At 46.1% G+C, this 20,661-nt stretch overlaps 1 protein-coding gene across 1 annotated transcript in view; it reads right to left on the reverse strand.

The window, feature by feature from the left end:
- Positions 1-295: 295 nt before the first annotated feature.
- The window catches only part of LOC139368661 (glutamate receptor ionotropic, NMDA 3B-like), a 103,420-nt gene continuing 83,054 nt past the window's right edge, over positions 296-20,661 (reverse strand). The window contains exons 5-9 of the mRNA XM_071107871.1: positions 17,353-17,468; positions 9,219-9,370; positions 2,951-3,115; positions 2,102-2,172; positions 296-1,624 (exon numbers count right to left, since the gene is read on the reverse strand). Of these exons, the coding sequence (XP_070963972.1) occupies positions 1,018-1,624; positions 2,102-2,172; positions 2,951-3,115; positions 9,219-9,370; positions 17,353-17,468 (1,111 nt within the window). The 3' untranslated portion in view covers positions 296-1,017. The remainder of the gene's footprint in view (positions 1,625-2,101; positions 2,173-2,950; positions 3,116-9,218; positions 9,371-17,352; positions 17,469-20,661) is intronic.

Raw genomic sequence — 20,661 nt, forward strand, 5'->3', positions numbered from 1 at the left:
CCTAGCACTGCAAAGCTGATTCAAATAAAAAGTTGAGTCGATTATTTGAATCAACTAGGAGGCCTATGTAATGCTGAGCCAATAACCACAACGTGCACTGTTTGGGGTCCCCAGGGAAACGCTGACAGGCTATTACAAATAAAGTCCATATTTTCATGCCTGATTAACAAAAGGATTCCATGTCAAAGGAAAAGTGACACCCTGTTTTTTGTATAAATGTTTGGAAAGAGTTCATGTGTATTACAGACTTCATGGTTCAGGTACCACCTGTTATTCTATCACTGAAGTATTCCAGCATTTCCATGAGGAAAACATCCCTACTTTCCCTCTGTGGACCTAGCGGTAAAAATACAGACGACACAAAGTAGACTTGACAAGGATTCACATTTCAACCATCACAACCAACACTTCCATCAGACTTTATTCTTGAACGATATCGACTCGGAACTCAAAGGAAGAAAACAGAAACACCATAAAAGCACCACCTCTACTGATTTGAATACAGTCTGAACTCCACGTATTACTGATTGTTTCAGGTTGCCATTGCATTGTTGATAAAATTCAGTTATCGCCCCACCACTAAAATCAACAAGACACTGGAAACAGAAGGTTGTGGGTGGCAGCCATTTTGGCTCCTGTGGCAGAAGAGAGACCACTGGAAAGTCAGTGGTTAAGTTCCCAGAATGGGTGCAGTGCCAGCGGGGCTCGGTCATGGGGGCATGCTGGTACTTCTAGCCCCACTCCATTGGCATGGTAGATCCAAGTAGGCCTGAGGTAGCCCAAACCCAAACACACATTTTACCAATCATGGGAGGACCAATTGGGCACATGTAGATCACAAGGGATTCCCAGTGCCCTGAAAAGCTCTTTCATCTCACCCAATAACAAAAGAGTGTCCAGGGAAAGAGCTGCCATACTATGGCATCGGGCTCACAATTGGATAAATCCAATCCAAGGTAATCCAACTTCTTTCAATAAACCCTAATACACCATTGGTTTTCCAAACACCAGGGGGCATCAGCTCTTCTCATTGGTGTGTATGGGAGGGATGGTGTGGACTGTGGGCAGGGACTTGAGGACAGGGTCTGTCATGGTGGTGGCACAGCGGGAGGAGGGGAGGGCTGCAGTAGCTACAACCACGGAGGTCATTCCTGTCACTATGGGGGCGGAGCAGGCAGCTTTTTCCTTGGCCAGGGAAGTCTGCAGCTCAGCCCTCCTGGCCAGAGCCGTCCTCAGCTGATCCCGGATCAGGTCGATCCTCTCCTGCAGCTCCTGCAGCTCTCCCGGCCTCAAAGGAACGCCTGAGGAGGAAGAAGAGGAGGGGAGGGATTGCACCAAACTGGCAAAGGAAGTCCCGAAGCCCCCATTTGCACAGACCCGTGTGGCCGGGTTGGTCCTAGGGTTAGTGTCACATCCAGCCGACCCCCCCCTCCCCCCTTCAGACTCGGCCACGGCCCGGGCTAGAAGGCGGCGGCTGTTGAGGGTCTCCAGGTTAAAGTGGACTCGCTTGTCTTTAGCGGCTGCAGCAGTGGAGTCCGTGCTGCTCTCGTTCCACTTGGCCGAGGCGCCGGGGGAAGGGGGGTCTGGGGGAGGCTGGGGGTGCTGGTTCTTCTGGTTGTTGCAGCTACATGGAGATAAAAGGCATGACTTTCAGTAAAGAAAGAAAGACACAGGTCTGGTGCTTAAACAACCACTACTAGTATGTTAGATTGCTTTCAATCTGTATCTCAGTATTAGGGCTAGATTCAATCCATATCTGAATAGTATCGCGGAAAATCTGCGTTTAACGCTCGATTGAAATTTAAAGGGGTAAACACTGCATTCATGGTAAACGCTGCATATGTCGACTCAATTGGAAAGTACCTTTACGATTTAAGGGGATACTTCCACGATAAGGGTTGAATCCAACCCTAATGCTTCATCTCCTTGTCTCCTTTCCCCTGGAGACATTACCACTGGTAAAGGGACTGGAAAGGTTTCAACTATATATTGTTTCTTCTAGATTTTACTCAGGTCCTCAGATCAGTGATTATGGAGGAAAGGACAAGGACAGTAAACACATATTTAAAACAGGTCTCCATAATAGCAGCCATTTTGTCACCTTTTTTCTGTGTTGGCGCCCTGCTTCTTCTTCACATCCTCATAGGTCTGGTTCAGGGCTCGGTGGATTTTCTACATAACAAATGGGGCCATAGTTACACTGAGCCAGGGGAAGAGGTGGGAGGGGGAGAAAAGCTCCACACTGATTTATTCAAAACAGACAGAATCAACACCATCTTAGAAATTGTAATTACTTTCCCCCTCTCGTTAATAATCCTCCAACTGGGGAAGGAGCTTAGAGGACCTCCGGGGACTTAAGCCAGGCAGATTTGAATTTTCAGTGCTTTTAATACTTCACTTCAACTACGGTTCCCAAATGGTGGTTCTCTAAGTCAACAGCAGATGGCGATGTTGCCAAATGTCAGCCAAGGTGATAAACAGTCCTCATTTTTTTTAAAGACTATCCAAGAGAGTGAAAAACCTACACCATAAACAACCTTTTACAAGCAATCAATATTTGTTCATATTTAATTCCCGGAGGATTTGTGAAGCGTAACTGCTTTTAGATATAGAGTTCGTAAAACATGACAGGGAAAGCCACAAATGTGTTCAAGTAAAAAAGAGCACTTTAAAAAGGCCAATGAAAGAAGCTATGAAAAAGTCTGAAGCCTGAGGCAGAGAGGCTCACTATGAAGGTTATTTTATTGACACAAACGCTCACACACACACACACACAGCATCTGTCTGTTTCTTTCTCTCACACATTCTCTCTCTTTCTCTCTGACACACACACACTTGGTTCAATCACACTTTCTCTGTTTTCTCGTTCTTTCTTGTGCACACACATACACACACTCTCACACTTACATTCTCCTTTGGTTCACTCACACAGTCCCTCCCTCCATCTCACCTGGCTAGTGTGGAGCCAGTACTTGTACTTCTGTCGTCGTCGGATGTGTGGCAGCACCATGTGATAGAAGGCGTGCTCCCCAGCCAGGGTGAGCAGTGACGTGGCCACACCTACACACAGCAGCACAAACAGCCCTGAGAAGTGACGGATGCCCATCTGGAGAGTCTGTATAAGAAGGAGGAGGTGAAAGGGAGGGGACAGTTGGGTTACTTGAGTAGGGTTAACACCTGTAACAAAGGGTTTAACAATGTAGTAAATTGTCAACCTCTGGTCCATGGACCAACATCAGTCCTTGGGATGATGGTGATTGGTCCCTGAGAACCTTGTCATTAGATCTCTATCCAATGGATACTGAGCATCATTTCAGGTCTTTCATCTTTTCTAACGCTCCCTGTTTTCACCTCTAGGGGGCAGTCTCTATTAATTTATATTCAGACAGAGATCGACATGGTCCATAGAATGAGTAAATGAGTAAGCCATTTGGATAAGGGGATTGTAAATATAAGTGACAATTGTTTTATATCTATTTTCCCTTATGACTGCTGGAAACAAATGAGAAACCAGTCACATGAAAGCAAACTGAAGCATATCAACTTTTCCACAGTAAAATGTATGAAATGCTGGCCTTATAACTTGCAGATATGAAATGTGGAGACCCAAGCTATAGATTGATGTAGCCATGCACAAATGACAGTATAGAGTCAAAACTACCAAAAAGTGTTAAAAATAAATACATTTCCCAAGTCTGAATCGGGCCATTACAGTTTTGACATCTGGACATCATGTCTGTCCCGCCCCCAAAAAATATTTAGAATTTTAAAAGTGTGGCGTTTATTAAATAGATGCTGCTGCGTTCCTATTAAGCCCTGTTTACACCTGGTGAAAACATGTGTCCTTTGTCCTGATCTTGTTCACATTCTGATTGTGCCCACATATTAGCAATTGCATCTATACAGGGTATTAAAATGTGTCTGTTTTCTGTCCACTGTGTCCGCATTGGGACCAGATTTACATGAATGTAAATTATTTGACAGATATTTTTCTAAATAATATTTATTCATTTATTTTAAGAGACATATTGATGCCATAAGTCAATAGTGGTACCTGACAATGATTTTAGCGGGCAGAAGAATGATGATTTAAATGGTTTCACTGTCCAGATCCGTTACACCAGAGACACAATGCATCCCTGACTACCTCCGGACGTAGTTAGGAAGATCTGATCATAATCAGATCACCATCCATATTTTAATTATCTACACCTGTCTAAAAATGTGGGCACAATCAGAACGTGGACAACATCAGGATAAAGAACCAGGCATAAACAGGGCTTTAGAGACCTGAGCATTGTGATTAATAACCAACACAATCCTGATCTCCATGCCATTGGCTGCTTTAATGATTTTGTTGCGTTGTATTCTATTTGGTTCTAGATTATTCTACCCAGAGATATGAGTTCTCATTCTATTCCTTTGAGCCTACCCTTCTATTCTACTCTACTCTATTCTAGCCTATATGATTCAGTGGAGGCTGCTGAGGGGAGGACGGCTCATAATAATGGCTGGAATGGAGTGTAATGGAGTGAATGGAATGGTATCAAACACATAAAAAACATACCATTCCATTCACTCCATTCCAGCCATTATTATGAGCTGTCCCCCCACAGCAGCCTCCACCGGTATGATTAGTGTCTACCCTGTGGGCTGCTGCAGATGTCCTTTTGAATTCCAGCAGTGCTTAGAGGACATTTAGTCTAAGTCAGGACGACAGTGTGTGTTTGAGAAGCACAGTGAGAGCAGTGAGAACCCTGTCTGAGTGCCTGCCAGCAATACAGTACAGTAGTTGTATAGTACAGTAGTTGTATAGTACAGTATTTGTATAGTGCTGTACACCTCCAATAAAATAGGAATCTAGCCTATCAAGGTCTAACAACATGAGTTGTTGGAGATGTGCTGTATATATAGGCAGCCACATTGTTCAACGCTGTTTGACACTTTGCAGCAAAGGAGAGAGAACTTTTCAGAGGAAATGTTCTAAACCGAAAGCCGCCTCTGATCTTATCTGTAGAGGTTTGGACGTAGATGTGAGAGAGGGAGAGAAGAAAAACTTGAGAGAGGGAGTGGTGGAGGACGGCGGGCTTGTTTCCGAAGTGCTGACACAGTGAACCCCAGGGGTGCAGTACAGGCCCTCCCCATCCCTCCTGCCACCCTCCCATTCTAGACCCAGTCCCTCCTCCCATTTAATTCTGGGACTCGGCCAAGAGAGGGAGCTGCCAGCCTCTGCTCTCTCCCTCCCTCTGCCACTCTGTTCCCTCCCTCCCTCCCTCCCTCCCTCCCTCCCTCCCTCCACTTCACCATTATATCTCTCTCCCTTCTCCTCTCCTCTACACCTTCCCTCCATCTCCCCTTCTCCATCTTACCCACTTCACCCCCCATCTGTCCTTCTCTCCCCCTTTCTCCCCCATCCTTCTCTCTCCCTCCTCCTCTCCATCCTACCTTCTCCCTCTATACTCTCACCCCTCCCTCCTTCTCCCTCTCTCCCTGACCAAGTAGTGATCAGTATGCAGGGGGAATAACTCATCCTATTAGCACTTAGGGCCCCCAGTATGGATGATGTTAGCCTGTCGACTGTGTTTAAGAGTGGACCCGTCCTCCACCATATTGTTTCTGGGAGGGGTAGCTCGTCTCCCCCCGTTCCCCTCCCCTCCCCTCCCTTCCTCTGTCCCTCAGCCTTTCCCCTCCGAATCCATGTGAGCAGAAAGATGTGGAATGAAAATGAAGAATAATCTGTTCAATGCAAGCCAAGGTAATTCTGCCCTTCAAATTAGAGTAAAATAGAAATGTCATCCGGGTGCTCCTGTGTGAAACATATAGAGGAAACTGGGAAAGATTCAAATTTGAAAAACATATGGTTTGTAGGATGTGCTAGTTTTGGATTGATAGATGATAGATGCGCTGCATGTACACTCCTTGGAGTTTCTAACATTGATCCAAGGCAGCTTGAAAATGACAGGCTGGAATGTGATTCTGTCAAAAACGTACAGTGCCTTGCGAAAGTATTCGGCCCCCTTGAACTTTGCGACCTTTTGCCACATTTCAGGCTTCAAACATAAAGATATAAAACTGTATTTTTTTGTGAAGAATCAACAACAAGTGGGACACAATCATGAAGTGGAACAACATTTATTGGATATTTCAAACTTTTTTAACAAATCAAAAACTGTAAAATTGGGCGTGCAAAATTATTCAGCCCCTTTACTTTCAGTGCAGCAAACTCTCTCCAGAAGTTCAGTGAGGATCTCTGAATGATCCAATGTTGACCTAAGTGACTAATGATGATAAATACAATCCACCTGTGTGTAATCAAGTCTCCGTATAAATGCACCTGCACTGTGATAGTCTCAGAGGTCCGTTAAAAGCGCAGAGAGCATCATGAAGAACAAGGAACACACCAGGCAGGTCCGAGATACTGTTGTGAAGAAGTTTAAAGCCGGATTTGGATACAAAAAGATTTCTCAAGCTTTAAACATCCCAAGGAGCACTGTGCAAGCGATAATATTGAAATGGAAGGAGTATCAGACCACTGCAAATCTACCAAGACCTGGCCGTCCCTCTAAACTTTCAGCTCATACAAGGAGAAGACTGATCAGAGATGCAGCCAAGAGGCCCATGATCACTCTGGATGAACTGCAGAGATCTACAGCTGAGGTGGGAGACTCTGTCCATAGGACAACAATCAGTCGTATATTGCACAAATCTGGCCTTTATGGAAGAGTGGCAAGAAGAAAGCCATTTCTTAAAGATATCCATAAAAAGTGTTGTTTAAAGTTTGCCACAAGCCACCTGGGAGACACACCAAACATGTGGAAGAAGGTGCTCTGGTCAGATGAAACCAAAATTGAACTTTTTGGTAACAATGCAAGACGTTATGTTTGGCGTAAAAGCAACACAGCTGAACACATGGTGGTGGCAGCATCATGGTTTGGGCCTGCTTTTCTTCAGCAGGGACAGGGAAGATGGTTAAAATTGATGGGAAGATGGATGGAGCCAAATACAGGACCATTCTGGAAGAAAACCTGATGGAGTCTGCAAAAGACCTGAGACTGGGACGGAGATTTGTCTTCCAACAAGACAATGATCCAAAACATAAAGCAAAATCTACAATGGAATGGTTCAAAAATAAACATATCCAGGTGTTAGAATGGCCAAGTCAAAGTCCAGACCTGAATCCAATCGAGAATCTGTGGAAAGAACTGAAAACTGCTGTTCACAAATGCTCTCCATCCAACCTCACTGAGCTCGAGCTGTTTTGCAAGGAGGAATGGGAAAAAATTTCAGTCTCTCGATGTGCAAAACTGATAGAGACATACCCCAAGCGACTTACAGCTGTAATCGCAGCAAAAGGTGGCGCTACAAAGTATTAACTTAAGGGGGCTGAATAATTTTGCACGCCCAATTTTTCAGTTTTTGATTTGTTAAAAAAGTTTGAAATATCCAATAAATGTCGTTCCACTTCATGGTTGTGTCCCACTTGTTGTTGATTCTTCACAAAAAAATACAGTTTTATATCTTTATGTTTGAAGCCTGAAATGTGGCAAAAGGTCGCAAAGTTCAAGGGGGCCGAATACTTTCGCAAGGCACTGTATATTATTTTACATTTCCAAATATGAATTTGAGTATCTTTTGAGGAGTCGTCGTGGACAGGTACATGACGACATCATAGTTCAAAGGAGTGTCAGCCGGGGTAAATCAATAAAACAAACTAAAATCGTTCCCTTGACGTACCTAAAAGAAGATATGTTATTGTTAGTCGTGTCATCAAGATGAACGAGAGATGTTGTCATGTGGGAAACATCAGTGTCCTACCATCCATTCGTCAGTCTCTCCCCAACGTAAATCAGGTGATCATTTGATGATTAGGTAATAACAAGACTGGGAATGACTTTGATGTTCCTGCACAGATGGCTGGGATCACTGCTTGTCTCTCTAGCACCATTTTCCCCATCCGGGAAAATGCATACCAGCAGGCATGCGCACACACACACCACACACACACACACTCTCTGTCTTTGCTGGGTCTGTGAAGATCACAAATCAGCGCAGACTGATGTGGTGTTGGTATTAGAAAAGCAATCCCAGAGTCCTCGGCTGCTAGGCCCTGTCTGTCTGGCTGTCTGTCTGTCTGGGTGGGTGGGTGGACTAGGAGCCAAAAGGTAAACAGCCCATATCGTCATGCTGATGGGAGGACCAGACGATTGCCCCAGTAACAGGATATCAACAATAATAACACTATTTAATAGGATTATAACAACCAGTTAATGAATTAGTAATGAGTGTACAAAACATTAAGAACAACTGCTCTTTCCATGACATAGACTGACCAGGTGAATCCAGTTGAAAGCTATGATAAGCCTTGAGACATTTGAGACATTGATTGTGTCTGTGTGCCATTCAGAGGGTGAATGGGCAAGACAAAATATTGAAGTGCTTTTGAACAGGGTATGGTAGTAGGTGCCAGGTGCACTGGTTTGTGTAAAGAACTGCAACGCTGCTGGGTTCTCGCTCAACAGTTTTCTGTTTGTATCAAGAATGGTCCACCACTCAAAGGACATCCAGCCAACTTGACACAACTGTGGGAAGCATTGGAGTCAACATGTGCCAGCATCCCTGTGGAACGCTTTGATGGCCAAAGAGGAGGGGTAAAACGCAATATTAGGAAGGTGTTCTTAAAGTTTTGTCCACTCAGTGTATGTCTATGATAGCAGTCCATTGGGGCAGGAAGTTCGACCAACTGGGTGCTTGGTGTTAAAGGATAACCTCAGGATGACACACAATCCTGAGAGGATATCATAGACACACACAGAGGTCGAATCTAGGAATAAATATTTTTCCCTTAACATCTGACACTGATGGAGTCCAGACTGTCTGAAAACCACACTTAAATATCTCTTAGAATGCATGCCCAATACATTGCTTCATTCAAGTGGTATGCTAGTGTGGATATTGGAATAGAGCCAAACATCCAGTTTGATATGTCCAGATGTGTTAGGATGGCCAAACCCAATGTCCATCAACTGTCTGCAACCCACGTGGTGTGCCTACAGGGCGGCCACTCCACCACAGCCACACTAGCCTGGTCCCTATCTGCACAAACAGATCTGGGCCCAGGCTGACGTCGATGGTCAAACACCACCATAGAAGTTGTTGACAACATAGTCCAAACCGGTCTGGGACCGGGACACACACAGACAGACGGACGGAAAACTCACCTCGGTGACGGCGAACACCCTCTTCCCACAAGGCACCACCTTGTACCACTTGTCGTGCAGCATGTCCATGTAGCCGTCTGACTTGTAGCGACTGATGAACTCTGACACGTTGTTGGTTAGAGGGGAGTTCTGTGGGAGGCCTATTCCATAGCCTGGGGGGATAGAGAAACTATTACCGTCAGCATAGTACAATGGGTATAGTAGTTGGTAGAAATTCATGGAAATAATTGTGGTGCGTCCCCTTCTATATCACCAGTCACATGGCTGTGCTATCATTAACCTGGATACAAACAGTGACACAGATGTCTCATATCTGAAAAATAAACAGAAGCCATTTTTACAAAATCATTGTTTTTCTCTGTTCCACATAAAATGCCCAAAATGCTTTAAAGATTGTCCTAAATTGTTTGGTGGAGAACTGAGCAGGGGTCTATAGGCGTATCATTCCAAACTTCACGCAGAGTGAGTTAACTGGCAGACTGTGTCTGGATCCCGTCCGCCCAAGGAGATGAAGTGGATCAATACTAAACCAAATCGGATGACCTTACCTTCATCCCTTCCAGAAGGGGAACATGAGGCTATGGATATTATAGTTGAACCAAAGAATTCAGCCTCGACAAATTCCTCTTCTACCTGTACTGCTGATCCTGTACTTTAAACTCCTTTGATGTTTAAATTACATTTAATAAATGAGATTTTGATATCTGATTCCTGTGGTGTGTGGAAGGATGGAGAGGTAAAATCCCCATCTCGTGGTCTTCAGTGGCAACTGGAGGAAAGATGGATGGAGGAATACATGGGAAAAACAGGAAAAAGTGAAGAACGTCCCGAGCATCCACTATATAATGACAAGGAGTGTGTGTGTGTGTGTGTGCCTGTATCATTTAGACACATCTCTCCCAACTCTCCCTCCGTCTCTCCCTCACCTCAACTCTCTCCTCCCTCCATCTCTCCCTCACCCCAACTCTCTCCTCCCTCCATCTCTCCCTCACCTCAACTCTCTCCTCTCCTCCCTTCATCTCTCCCTCACTACAACTCTCTCCTCTCCTCCCTCCATCTCTCCCTCACCTCAACTCTCTCCTCCCTCCCTCCATCTCTCCCTCACCCCAACTCTCTCCTCTCCTCCCTCCATCTCTCCCTCACCCCAACTCTCTCCTCCCCTCCCTCCTCTCCTCCCTTCTTGTATCCCTCCATCTCAAAGGAGGACTGGCAGAAATGTTATTTACTGTAATCACTGAATGGGTTTTACCTCTACCTATCTCTCTGTTTCTCATGGCTAATGTATGTCATTCATCTCCCCCTCCATCCCACTCCCCCCCCCCCCCCCCTTCCCTCCCTCCCCTGGGCCAGTCAAGATGACAGATAATAGACAAGCTCTGACATTAACACGTTTCATCAGAGCGAGACATGCCTAAGCACACACACACACACACACACACACACACACACACACACACACACACACACACACACACACACACACACACACACACACACACACACACACACACACACACACACACACACACACAGTCAAGCACATGTAACAGATGTGAAATGGCTAGCTAGTTAGCGGTGGTGCGCGCTAATAGCGTTTCAATCGGTGACGTCACTTGCTCTGAGACCTTGAAGTAGTGGTTCCCCTTGCTCTGCAAGGGCCGTGGCTTTTGTGGAGCGATGGGTAACGGTGCTTCGTGGGTGACTGTTGTCGGTCGGTCGGTCGGTCAGTCGCCTCCCTGCCTGCCTGCCTGTCTGCCTGTCTGCCTGCCTGCCTGCCTGCCTGCCTGTGTGCTCCTACAAGTAGAAACAGCTGAACTCTTATGGAGTGTAAAGCGTGTGCTTCAGTCTAACATTCTTAATGGAGTGCATCTCAGATCCCGTTAACTTCCCTTTGTTTCACTTAAAGCCAACAGGGTTGGCCCTCTGCGCTGGCACAGACTGGCACAGACTGACACAGACTGACACAGACTGGCACAGACTGGCACAGACTGGCACAGACGGACACAGACTGGCACAGACTGGCACAGACTGACACAGACTGGCACAGACTGGCACAGACTGGCACAGACTGACACAGACTGACACAGACTGGCACAGACTGACACAGACTGACACAGACTGGCACAGACTGACACAGACTGACACAGACTGACACAGACTGGCACAGACTGACACAGACTGACACAGACTGACACAGACTGGCACAGACTGACACAGACTGACACAGACTGACACAGATGTCCCTGTAGCCAAGTGTTGATGAGGATGTTATTCTTAATAAAGCGTGGGCTCGCAGCTTTGAGTCACAGTCATTAAATACTGGTTGGCTTTAATCACCAAATTGACAGTCCTGGCACCTTCCAGTTACACTGTCTGTAGCCCACTACAACTCAGTCCAAAATATAGTGACAAATGAAATCCTAAAGCGGCAGGGACAGACATTCGGAAAGAAGGGACTCTGTGTTAAGCGAAAGTTCAACAGCTGTATTTGAGTTGCTTGATTGTTTTAGTAAATTAGTAAGTAGAGGACTAGCTGCCAACCAAGGAGTGTGTGTGTGTGTTTGTGTGTGTGTGTGTGTGTGTGTGTGTGTGTGTGTGTGGAGAGGAAGGCAGTGTGTGTGACTGTTGTGTGTGTGTACATATGAGTGTGTGTATGAGATACAAAACTGGATGGAGTGATGAATAGTGAGAAGAAACACATAGAAAGTGTGATGGCAGAGTGAGGTTAGAGTGAGTGAAGAGTGAGGGAAGAGCGAGGGAAGAGCAAGGGATGAGCAAAGGAAGAGTGAGGGAAGAGCGAAGGAAGAGCGAGGGAAGAGCGATGAGAAGAGCGAGGGAAGAGCAAGGGAAGAGCGAAGGAAGAGCGAGGGAAGAGCGAGCAAAGTGTGAGAGAAGAGCGAGGGAAGATTCGAGGGGAGAGCGAGGGAAGAGCAAGGGAAGAGCGAAGGAAGAGCGAGGGAAGAGCGAAGGAAGAGCGAGGGAAGAGGCGATGGGAAGATTCGAGGGAAGAGCGAGGAAAGAGTGAGGGAAGAGCGAAGGAAGAACGAGAGAAGAGCGAGGGAAGAACAAAGGAAGAGCGAGGAAAGAGCGAGGGAAGCGCGAAGGAAGAGCGAGGGAATAGCGAGGGAAGAGTGAGGGAAGATTTGAGGGAAGAGCAAAGGAAGAGCGAAGGAAGAGTGACGAAAGAGCGAGGGAAGAGCGAGGAAAGAGCGAGGGAAGAGCGAGGGAAGAGCGAAGGAAGAGCGAAGGAAGAGCGAGGGAAGAGCGAGGGAAGAGTGAGGGAAGTGAAAGGGAAGAGCAAGGGAAGAGCGAGGAAAGAGCAAGGGAAGAGCGAGGGAATAGCGAGGGAAGTGAAAAGTGACGGAAGTGAAAGGGAAGAGCGACGGAAGTGAAAGGGAAGAACGAGGGAAGTGAAAAGCGACGGAAGTGAAAGGGAAGAGCGAGGGAAGTGAAAGGGAAGAGCGAGGGAAGTGAAAAGCGACGGAAGTGAAAGGGAAGAGCGAGGGAAGTGAAAAGCGACGGAAGTGAAAGGGAAGAGCGAGGGAAGTGAAAGGGAAGAGCGAGGGAAGTGAAAGGGAAGAGCGAGGGAAGTGAAAAGCGACGGACGTGAAAGGGAAGAGCGAGGGAAGTGAAAGGGAAGAGCGAGGGAAGTGAAAGGGAAGAGCGAGGGAAGTGAAAGGGAAGAGCGAGGGAAGTGAAAAGCGACGGAAGTGAAAGGGAAGAGCGAGGGAAGTGAAAGGGAAGAGCGAGGGAAGTGAAAAGCGACGGAAGTGAAAGGGAAGAGCGAGGGAAGTGAAAAGCGATGGAAGTGAAAGGGAAGAGCGAGGGAAGTGAAAGGGAAGAGCGAGGGAAGTGAAAAGCGACGGAAGTGAAAGGGAAGAGCGAGGGAAGTGAAAGGGAAGAGCGAGGGAAGTGAAAGGGAAGAGCGAGGGAAGTGAAAAGCGACGGAAGTGAAAGGGAAGAGCGAGGGAAGTGAAAGGGAAGAGCGAGGGAAGTGAAAGGGAAGAGCGAGGGAAGTGAAAAGCGACGGACGTGAAAGGGAAGAGCGAGGGAAGTGAAAAGCGACGGAAGTGAAAGGGAAGAGCGAGGGAGGCTAGAAAATGCAATTAACGGAGAGGAGAGATGAGATAGGAGAGGTCTAATTGAGCAAAACCCCAATTACTGCTTTATTATGAATGACTGTCTAGAGGTCAGGGCCCAAAACGGAGGAACATTTCTCACTTCAAAACACAGGCAAAAAAGAGCAATATAATATTCCAGGAGTTACTGTGAAAAGAGAAGGTGTAGATCCTGTTCCACACATGGTTTAGTTGTCTCCCCAAACTCAGAAAAACGAAAACAAAGATCCCTCTTCCCTGGTGAAATTGCTCACTAAATCAGCTCTCTAGAGCAACCAGTTGATTGAGTAATGCAGTTCTCACAAGTCTGTTTCCTGAAATATTGTGATGTAAAGGAAGTGTGAGTAGGGGGGGGATTATTTTCAGGAAAAAAGTGAAAAAGCTTGACTCAAATAGAATTTGCTCCCCCAATCGCCTGTCCAGAGCGCGTGACTTAGTCTCATGAAAGATATCTGGCAGACAAAATGTTGCCGTTTCAAAGCTGGTGAGCTATGAAGTTCACAAGTATAAAATATGCAAATGAGACAAGAGGGCATCTCTCACACACACACACACACACACAAACACACACACACACACACACACACACACACACACACACACACACACACACACACACACACACACACACACACACACACACACACACACACACACACACACACACACACACACACACACACACTTTCATGCCACCAAAAATAGGAAAATAGTATGTGCGAGCTATCATACAGTTGTAGAATTTCCGGACGAAAAGGGAAAAAGACAAACGAGAGTGTGTGTGTTTGCATATGGGTGTGTGTGTACTGTATGTGTGTGTCCTGCCCAGTGATGAATCTGAAAACACAGCGTCAGCTGACATTCTACACATCCAACACAGCAGGCCTGCCCTTTCAGGCTAATAGAAACAGCAGCCAGATGACAGACTCTTTCATTACCGTTCCCCTCTCTCCTTCATCCTCCTATTACCGTTCCCTCTCTCCCCCATCCTCCTATTACCGTTCCCTCTCTCCCCCATCCTCCTATCCTCCTATTACCGTTCCCTCTCTCCCCCATCCTCCTATTACCGTTCCCTCTCTCCTTCATCCTCCTATTACCATTCCCTCTCTCCCCCATCCTCCTATTACCGTTCCCTCTCTCCTTCATCCCTCCTATTACCGTTCCCTCTCTCCTTCATCCCTCCTATTACCGTTCCCTCTCTCCTTCATCCTCCTATTACCGTTCCCTCTCTCCCCCATCCTCCTATTACCGTTCCCTCTCTCCCCCATCCTCCTATCCTCCTATTACCGTTCCCTCTCTCCCCCATCCTCCTAACGTAACAAAATGTGAAAAAAGTGAAGGGGTCTGAATACTTTCCAATTGCACTGTATATCTCAGTAAAGGATGGATTGGGGGAATCAGGATCAAGAAGAGATACGCACCCGGGTTAGCCCCCACAGTTGAAACTTGTCCCCCCTTAGTTTTAGTTTTATGTCCCTATACAAAAATAGCAAAAAAGTTCAAATGTTTGAGTGACAGGTTGGCGCCAAATCTGTATCTTCGCTGCGCTTTATCAGCTCCATGGACTGAGAGCCTGCCAGAGTGATAAGGGGAAAGCCACTGGGCGGTTATGTATGACTCCTTTGGGTTTCCATAAAAATCATGAAAAACCCTGCTCATCTGTGGTAGGCTGCGTGAATAATGTGATACACCTCCGCCTGGAATGTTTTATTTAGATTTAGAAGGACGGGGTCACAGTTAAAGCGCCCCAACACTACAGAGTTTAGTTAGCTTCTTAACTAGCTGTAAAAGGTCTTAGTTATTAGCCTATTTAGCTCTAACCAGCTAATCTGCCACAATGGATATCAGAAATCAAACCACCGAGGCCACCACCAAGCCCAGCAGCGATGATGCTGCCGAACTCCAGCTAGCACCAAGTGCAGAGCCTACCAGCCAGGATAATGGCTCCACAGCCACTTCCACCTCCGACTGTCCCTGACAATTTTTGGAACAGAGTAGCCAGCCCAGATTAGCCTATTGAATCCTACCCTTGCTGCAGGTTTTCTGTCCAAAATCCTTAATTTAATAGCAACTGGTTCATAGGAAGAGATTGGCTGGAATACCCAGTAGATGTGTCAAAAGCACTCAATGGTCTCTGCATTTGAACTTTTATGTTTATAGTAGTATAGTGTGATATAAGCAGAATTCAATATAATTCCAATGCAATAACCCAAATGACGCCCCTGGGTATAGCTACATATTCGTATGTTTCATCATAGCAATACATAGTCTATATTCTGTTTTTATGGTAGTCCATTGCTTGGTTGTAAATGGAACTGTACGTATTGGAAACATGTTTACAGTAGGCCGGCATTGATTAAATGATTACGTGGGTGGGTTGAATTCGATCGACAGAAGTTTATTGTGCTGAATTAATTAATGAGCTGCATGATTTCCATGTTTGAAGCGTAAATAGGCTAAATATAGATTGTGTCATGCCTTTATCAATCTGATATTCAGATTGTAGGCCTATAGTGCACCTACCGCTAATTTGTTCTGTTCACATTCATTTGTTTGCATTCGCAGTTGTGAATGATATTCTAACCCAAATTGCTATTTAGTATTTTTGTTTTGCATGAGTAATTAGGCTACTAGTTTCAGCATTTAATTTGCATTATTTTGGTAAAACGCTGTGTGTACGTACGGCTGCATTCACATAGGCTGTTTGTAATAGGTGAATTACTCTATCTATCTTGTAGCCTATATTAATTGTCAAATGGCCTTGCTTTAGTGGCAACCTGTCACTTCAAAAGCACTCAATGGTCTTGGAGTCTCTGCATTTGAACTTTATGTTTATTGTGGTATAGCGTGATATAAGCAGAATTCCAACGCAAGAACCCCCCAAAATGATGCCTCCTCACTGATTTCAATAGCCCCCACTTTAGCCTGGAGGGATACTTCTCTGAAACAATTATTTTCAATCCTGGTTCAAGAAACCCACAGGGTGTGCTGTCTGTCCTTCTATCCTGCACAATACATCTGCTATCAAGTACTCATCATGTCCTTCTATTCCTGCATAATACATCTGCTATCAAGTACTCATCATGTCCTTCTATCCGGCACAATACATCTGCTATCAAGTACTCATCATGTCCTTCTATCCTGCACAATACATCTGCTATCAAGTACTCATCATGTCCTTCTATCCTGCACAATACATCTGCTATCAAGTACTCATCATGTCCTTCTATCCGGCACAATACATCTGCTATCAAGTACTCATCATGTTCTTGGTGAACTGAATTAGGGTTGTGTTATTATGGCAAACAAATGACGTTTTGCAACAGAAAATAAAAACATGTTTCTTATTGGACAAGTTTAGATAGTACGTCTCTGTTTCACACTGTTCCCTGCACACCCTGTGGGTCACCAGAACCCATAACACCTACTGTAACTGCTCTAAAAAAGACTGACAGTGAAAAGTGAACCTTAATGCGTTGACAATGTGGGAGCAGCAATGCAGAAAGACAAACACAGAAAGGCAAACCGCGGGAGGCTGTTTCCACTTACTCCCCATAATCCTGCACAGGCTCTCAGAAACATGGGTGTGATGTTGGTTCAGACAAAATAGCAATGAATATATTTGAATAATACATATTCAAATGAAAAGAATGTGAATTTGAGATTAACTAGAAAACAGGGAGAGGACAGGGAATCCAAACACACATTCAAGCAAGTGCATGCCTACCTACATACCAGGGCACTTAAGAAAGCACACACACACACACACACACACACACACACACACACACACACACACACACACACACACACACACACACACACACACACACACACACACACACACACACACACACACACACACACACACACACACACACACACACACACACACACACATACACATAAACAGAGAGACACACATAGACACAGACAGACAGGCAATGACTCTAGAGCCGTCAAGTCTGAGGGCTGTCAAAACAATACAGTGTCAGGGTGGACGGGCGGTTTCTTACCTTCGATGGCGAAGGGCTTGCCCACAGTGAGCAGCTTGCAGTCTGCGTCGATGGACACCTCGTAGTCCAGCAGGGCCTTGTCCATGATGAAGGCATCAAGCTGAGGGGGATCTACCCTTCAACACACAGGGAGAAGGGGTTATACACATCCCAATCACCACACACCATACAGACCAAATCTCAATCATAAAACACCAACTAGGCCACGTCCCAATCACAACACACCAAATAGGTCACGTCCCAATCACAACACACCAAATAGGCCACGTCCCAATCACAACACAACAAATAGGCCACGTCCCAATCACAACACACCAAATAGGTCACGTCCCAATCACAACACACCAAATAGGCCACGTCCCAATCACAACACACCAAATAGGCCACGTCCCAATCACAACACACCAAATAGGCCACGTCCCAATCACAACACACCAAATAGGTCACGTCCCAATCACAACACACCAAATAGGCCACGTCCCAATCACAACACACCAAATAGGTCACGTCCCAATCACAACACACCAAATAGGCCACGTCCAAATCACAACACACCAAATAGGCCACGTCCCAATCACAACACACCAAATAGGCCACGTCCCAATCACAACACACCAAATAGGCCACGTCCCAATCACAACACACCAAATAGGCCACGTCCCAATCACAACACACCAAATAGGCCACGTCCCAATCACAACACAACAAATAGGCCACGTCCCAATCACAACACAACAAATAGGTCACGTCCCAATTAAAACACACCAAATAGGCCACGTCCCAATCACAACACACCAAATAGGCCACGTCCCAATCACAACACACCAAACAGGCCACGTCCAAATCACAACACACCAAATAGGCCACGTCCCAATCACAACACACCAAATAGGTCACGTCCCAATCACAACACACCAAATAGGTCACGTCCCAATCACAACACACCAAATAGGTCACGTCCCAATCACAACACACCAAATAGGCCACGTCCCAATCACAACACACCAAATAGGCCACGTCCCAATCACAACACACCAAATAGGCCACGTCCCAATCACAACACAACAAATAGGCCACGTCCCAATCACAACACAACAAATAGGCAACGTCCCAATCACAACACAACAACTAGGCCACGTCCCAATCACAACACAACAAATAGGCCACGTCCCAATCACAACACAACAAATAGGCAACGTCCCAATCACAACACAACAAATAGGCCACGTCCCAATCACAACACAACATACAGGCCATGTCCCAATCACAACACACCAAATAGGTCACGTCCCAATCACAACACACCAAATAGGCCACGTCCCAATCACAACACACCAAATAGGCCACGTCCCAATCACAACACAACAAATAGGCCACGTCCCAATCACAACACAACAAATAGGCAACGTCCCAATCACAACACAACAATTAGGCCACGTCCCAATCACAACACAACAAATAGGCCACGTCCCAATCACAACACAACAAATAGGCCACGTCCCAATCACAACACAACATACAGGCCATGTCCCAATCACCACACACCATACAGGCCAAATCTCAATCATAAAACACCAAATAGGCCACGTCCCAATCACAACACACCAAATAGGCCACGTCCCAATCACAACACACCAAATAGGCCACGTCCCAATCACAACACAACAAATAGGCCACGTCCCAATCACAACACACCAAATAGGGCACGTCCCAATCACAACACAACAAATAGGCCACGTCCCAATCACAACACACCAAATAGGCCACGTCCCAATCACAACACACCAAATAGGCCACGTCCCAATCACAACACACCAAATAGGCAACGTCCCAATCACAACACAACAAATAGGCCACGTCCCAATCACAACACACCAAATAGGCCACGTCCCAATCACAACACACCAAATAGGCCACGTCCCAATCACAACACACCAAATAGGCCACGTCCCAATCACAACACAACAAATAGGCCACGTCCCAATCACAACACAACAAATAGGTCACGTCCCAATCACAACACAACAAATAGGACACGTCCCAATCACAACACAACAAATAGGCAACGTCCCAATCACAACACAACAACTAGGCCACGTCCCAATCACAACACAACAAACAGGCCACGTCCCAATCACAACACAACATACAGGCCATGTCCCAATCACAACACAACATACAGGGCATGTCCCAATCACAACACAACATACAGGCCATGTCCCAATCACCACACACCAAATAGGCCACGTCCCAATCACAACACACCAAATAGGCCACGTCCCAATCACAACACACCAAATAGGCCACGTCCCAATCACAACACACCAAATAGGCCACGTCCCAATCACAACACACCAAATAGGCCACGTCCCAATCACAACACACCACATAGGCAACGTCCCAATCACAACACAACAAATAGGCCACGTCCCAATCACAACACACCAAATAGGCCACGTCCCAATCACAACACACCAAATAGGCCACGTCCCAATCACAACACACCAAATAGGCCACGTCCCAATCACAACACACCAAATAGGCCACGTCCCAATCACAACACACCAAATAGGTCACGTCCCAATCACAACACACCAAATAGGCCACGTCCCAATCACAACACACCAAATAGGTCACGTCCCAATCACAACACACCAAATAGGCCACGTCCAAATCACAACACACCAAATAGGCCACGTCCCAATCACAACACACCAAATAGGCCACGTCCCAATCACAACACACCAAATAGGCCACGTCCCAATCACAACACACCAAATAGGCCACGTCCCAATCACAACACACCAAATAGGCCACGTCCCAATCACAACACAACAAATAGGCCACGTCCCAATCACAACACAACAAATAGGTCACGTCCCAATTAAAACACACCAAATAGGCCACGTCCCAATCACAACACACCAAATAGGCCACGTCCCAATCACAACACACCAAACAGGCCACGTCCAAATCACAACACACCAAATAGGCCACGTCCCAATCACAACACACCAAATAGGTCACGTCCCAATCACAACACACCAAATAGGTCACGTCCCAATCACAACACACCAAATAGGTCACGTCCCAATCACAACACACCAAATAGGCCACGTCCCAATCACAACACACCAAATAGGCCACGTCCCAATCACAACACACCAAATAGGCCACGTCCCAATCACAACACAACAAATAGGCCACGTCCCAATCACAACACAACAAATAGGCAACGTCCCAATCACAACACAACAACTAGGCCACGTCCCAATCACAACACAACAAATAGGCCACGTCCCAATCACA

This window comes from Oncorhynchus clarkii, chromosome 1, assembly GCF_045791955.1.
Source record: "Oncorhynchus clarkii lewisi isolate Uvic-CL-2024 chromosome 1, UVic_Ocla_1.0, whole genome shotgun sequence".
Classification (NCBI taxonomy): Eukaryota; Metazoa; Chordata; class Actinopteri; order Salmoniformes; family Salmonidae; genus Oncorhynchus; species Oncorhynchus clarkii.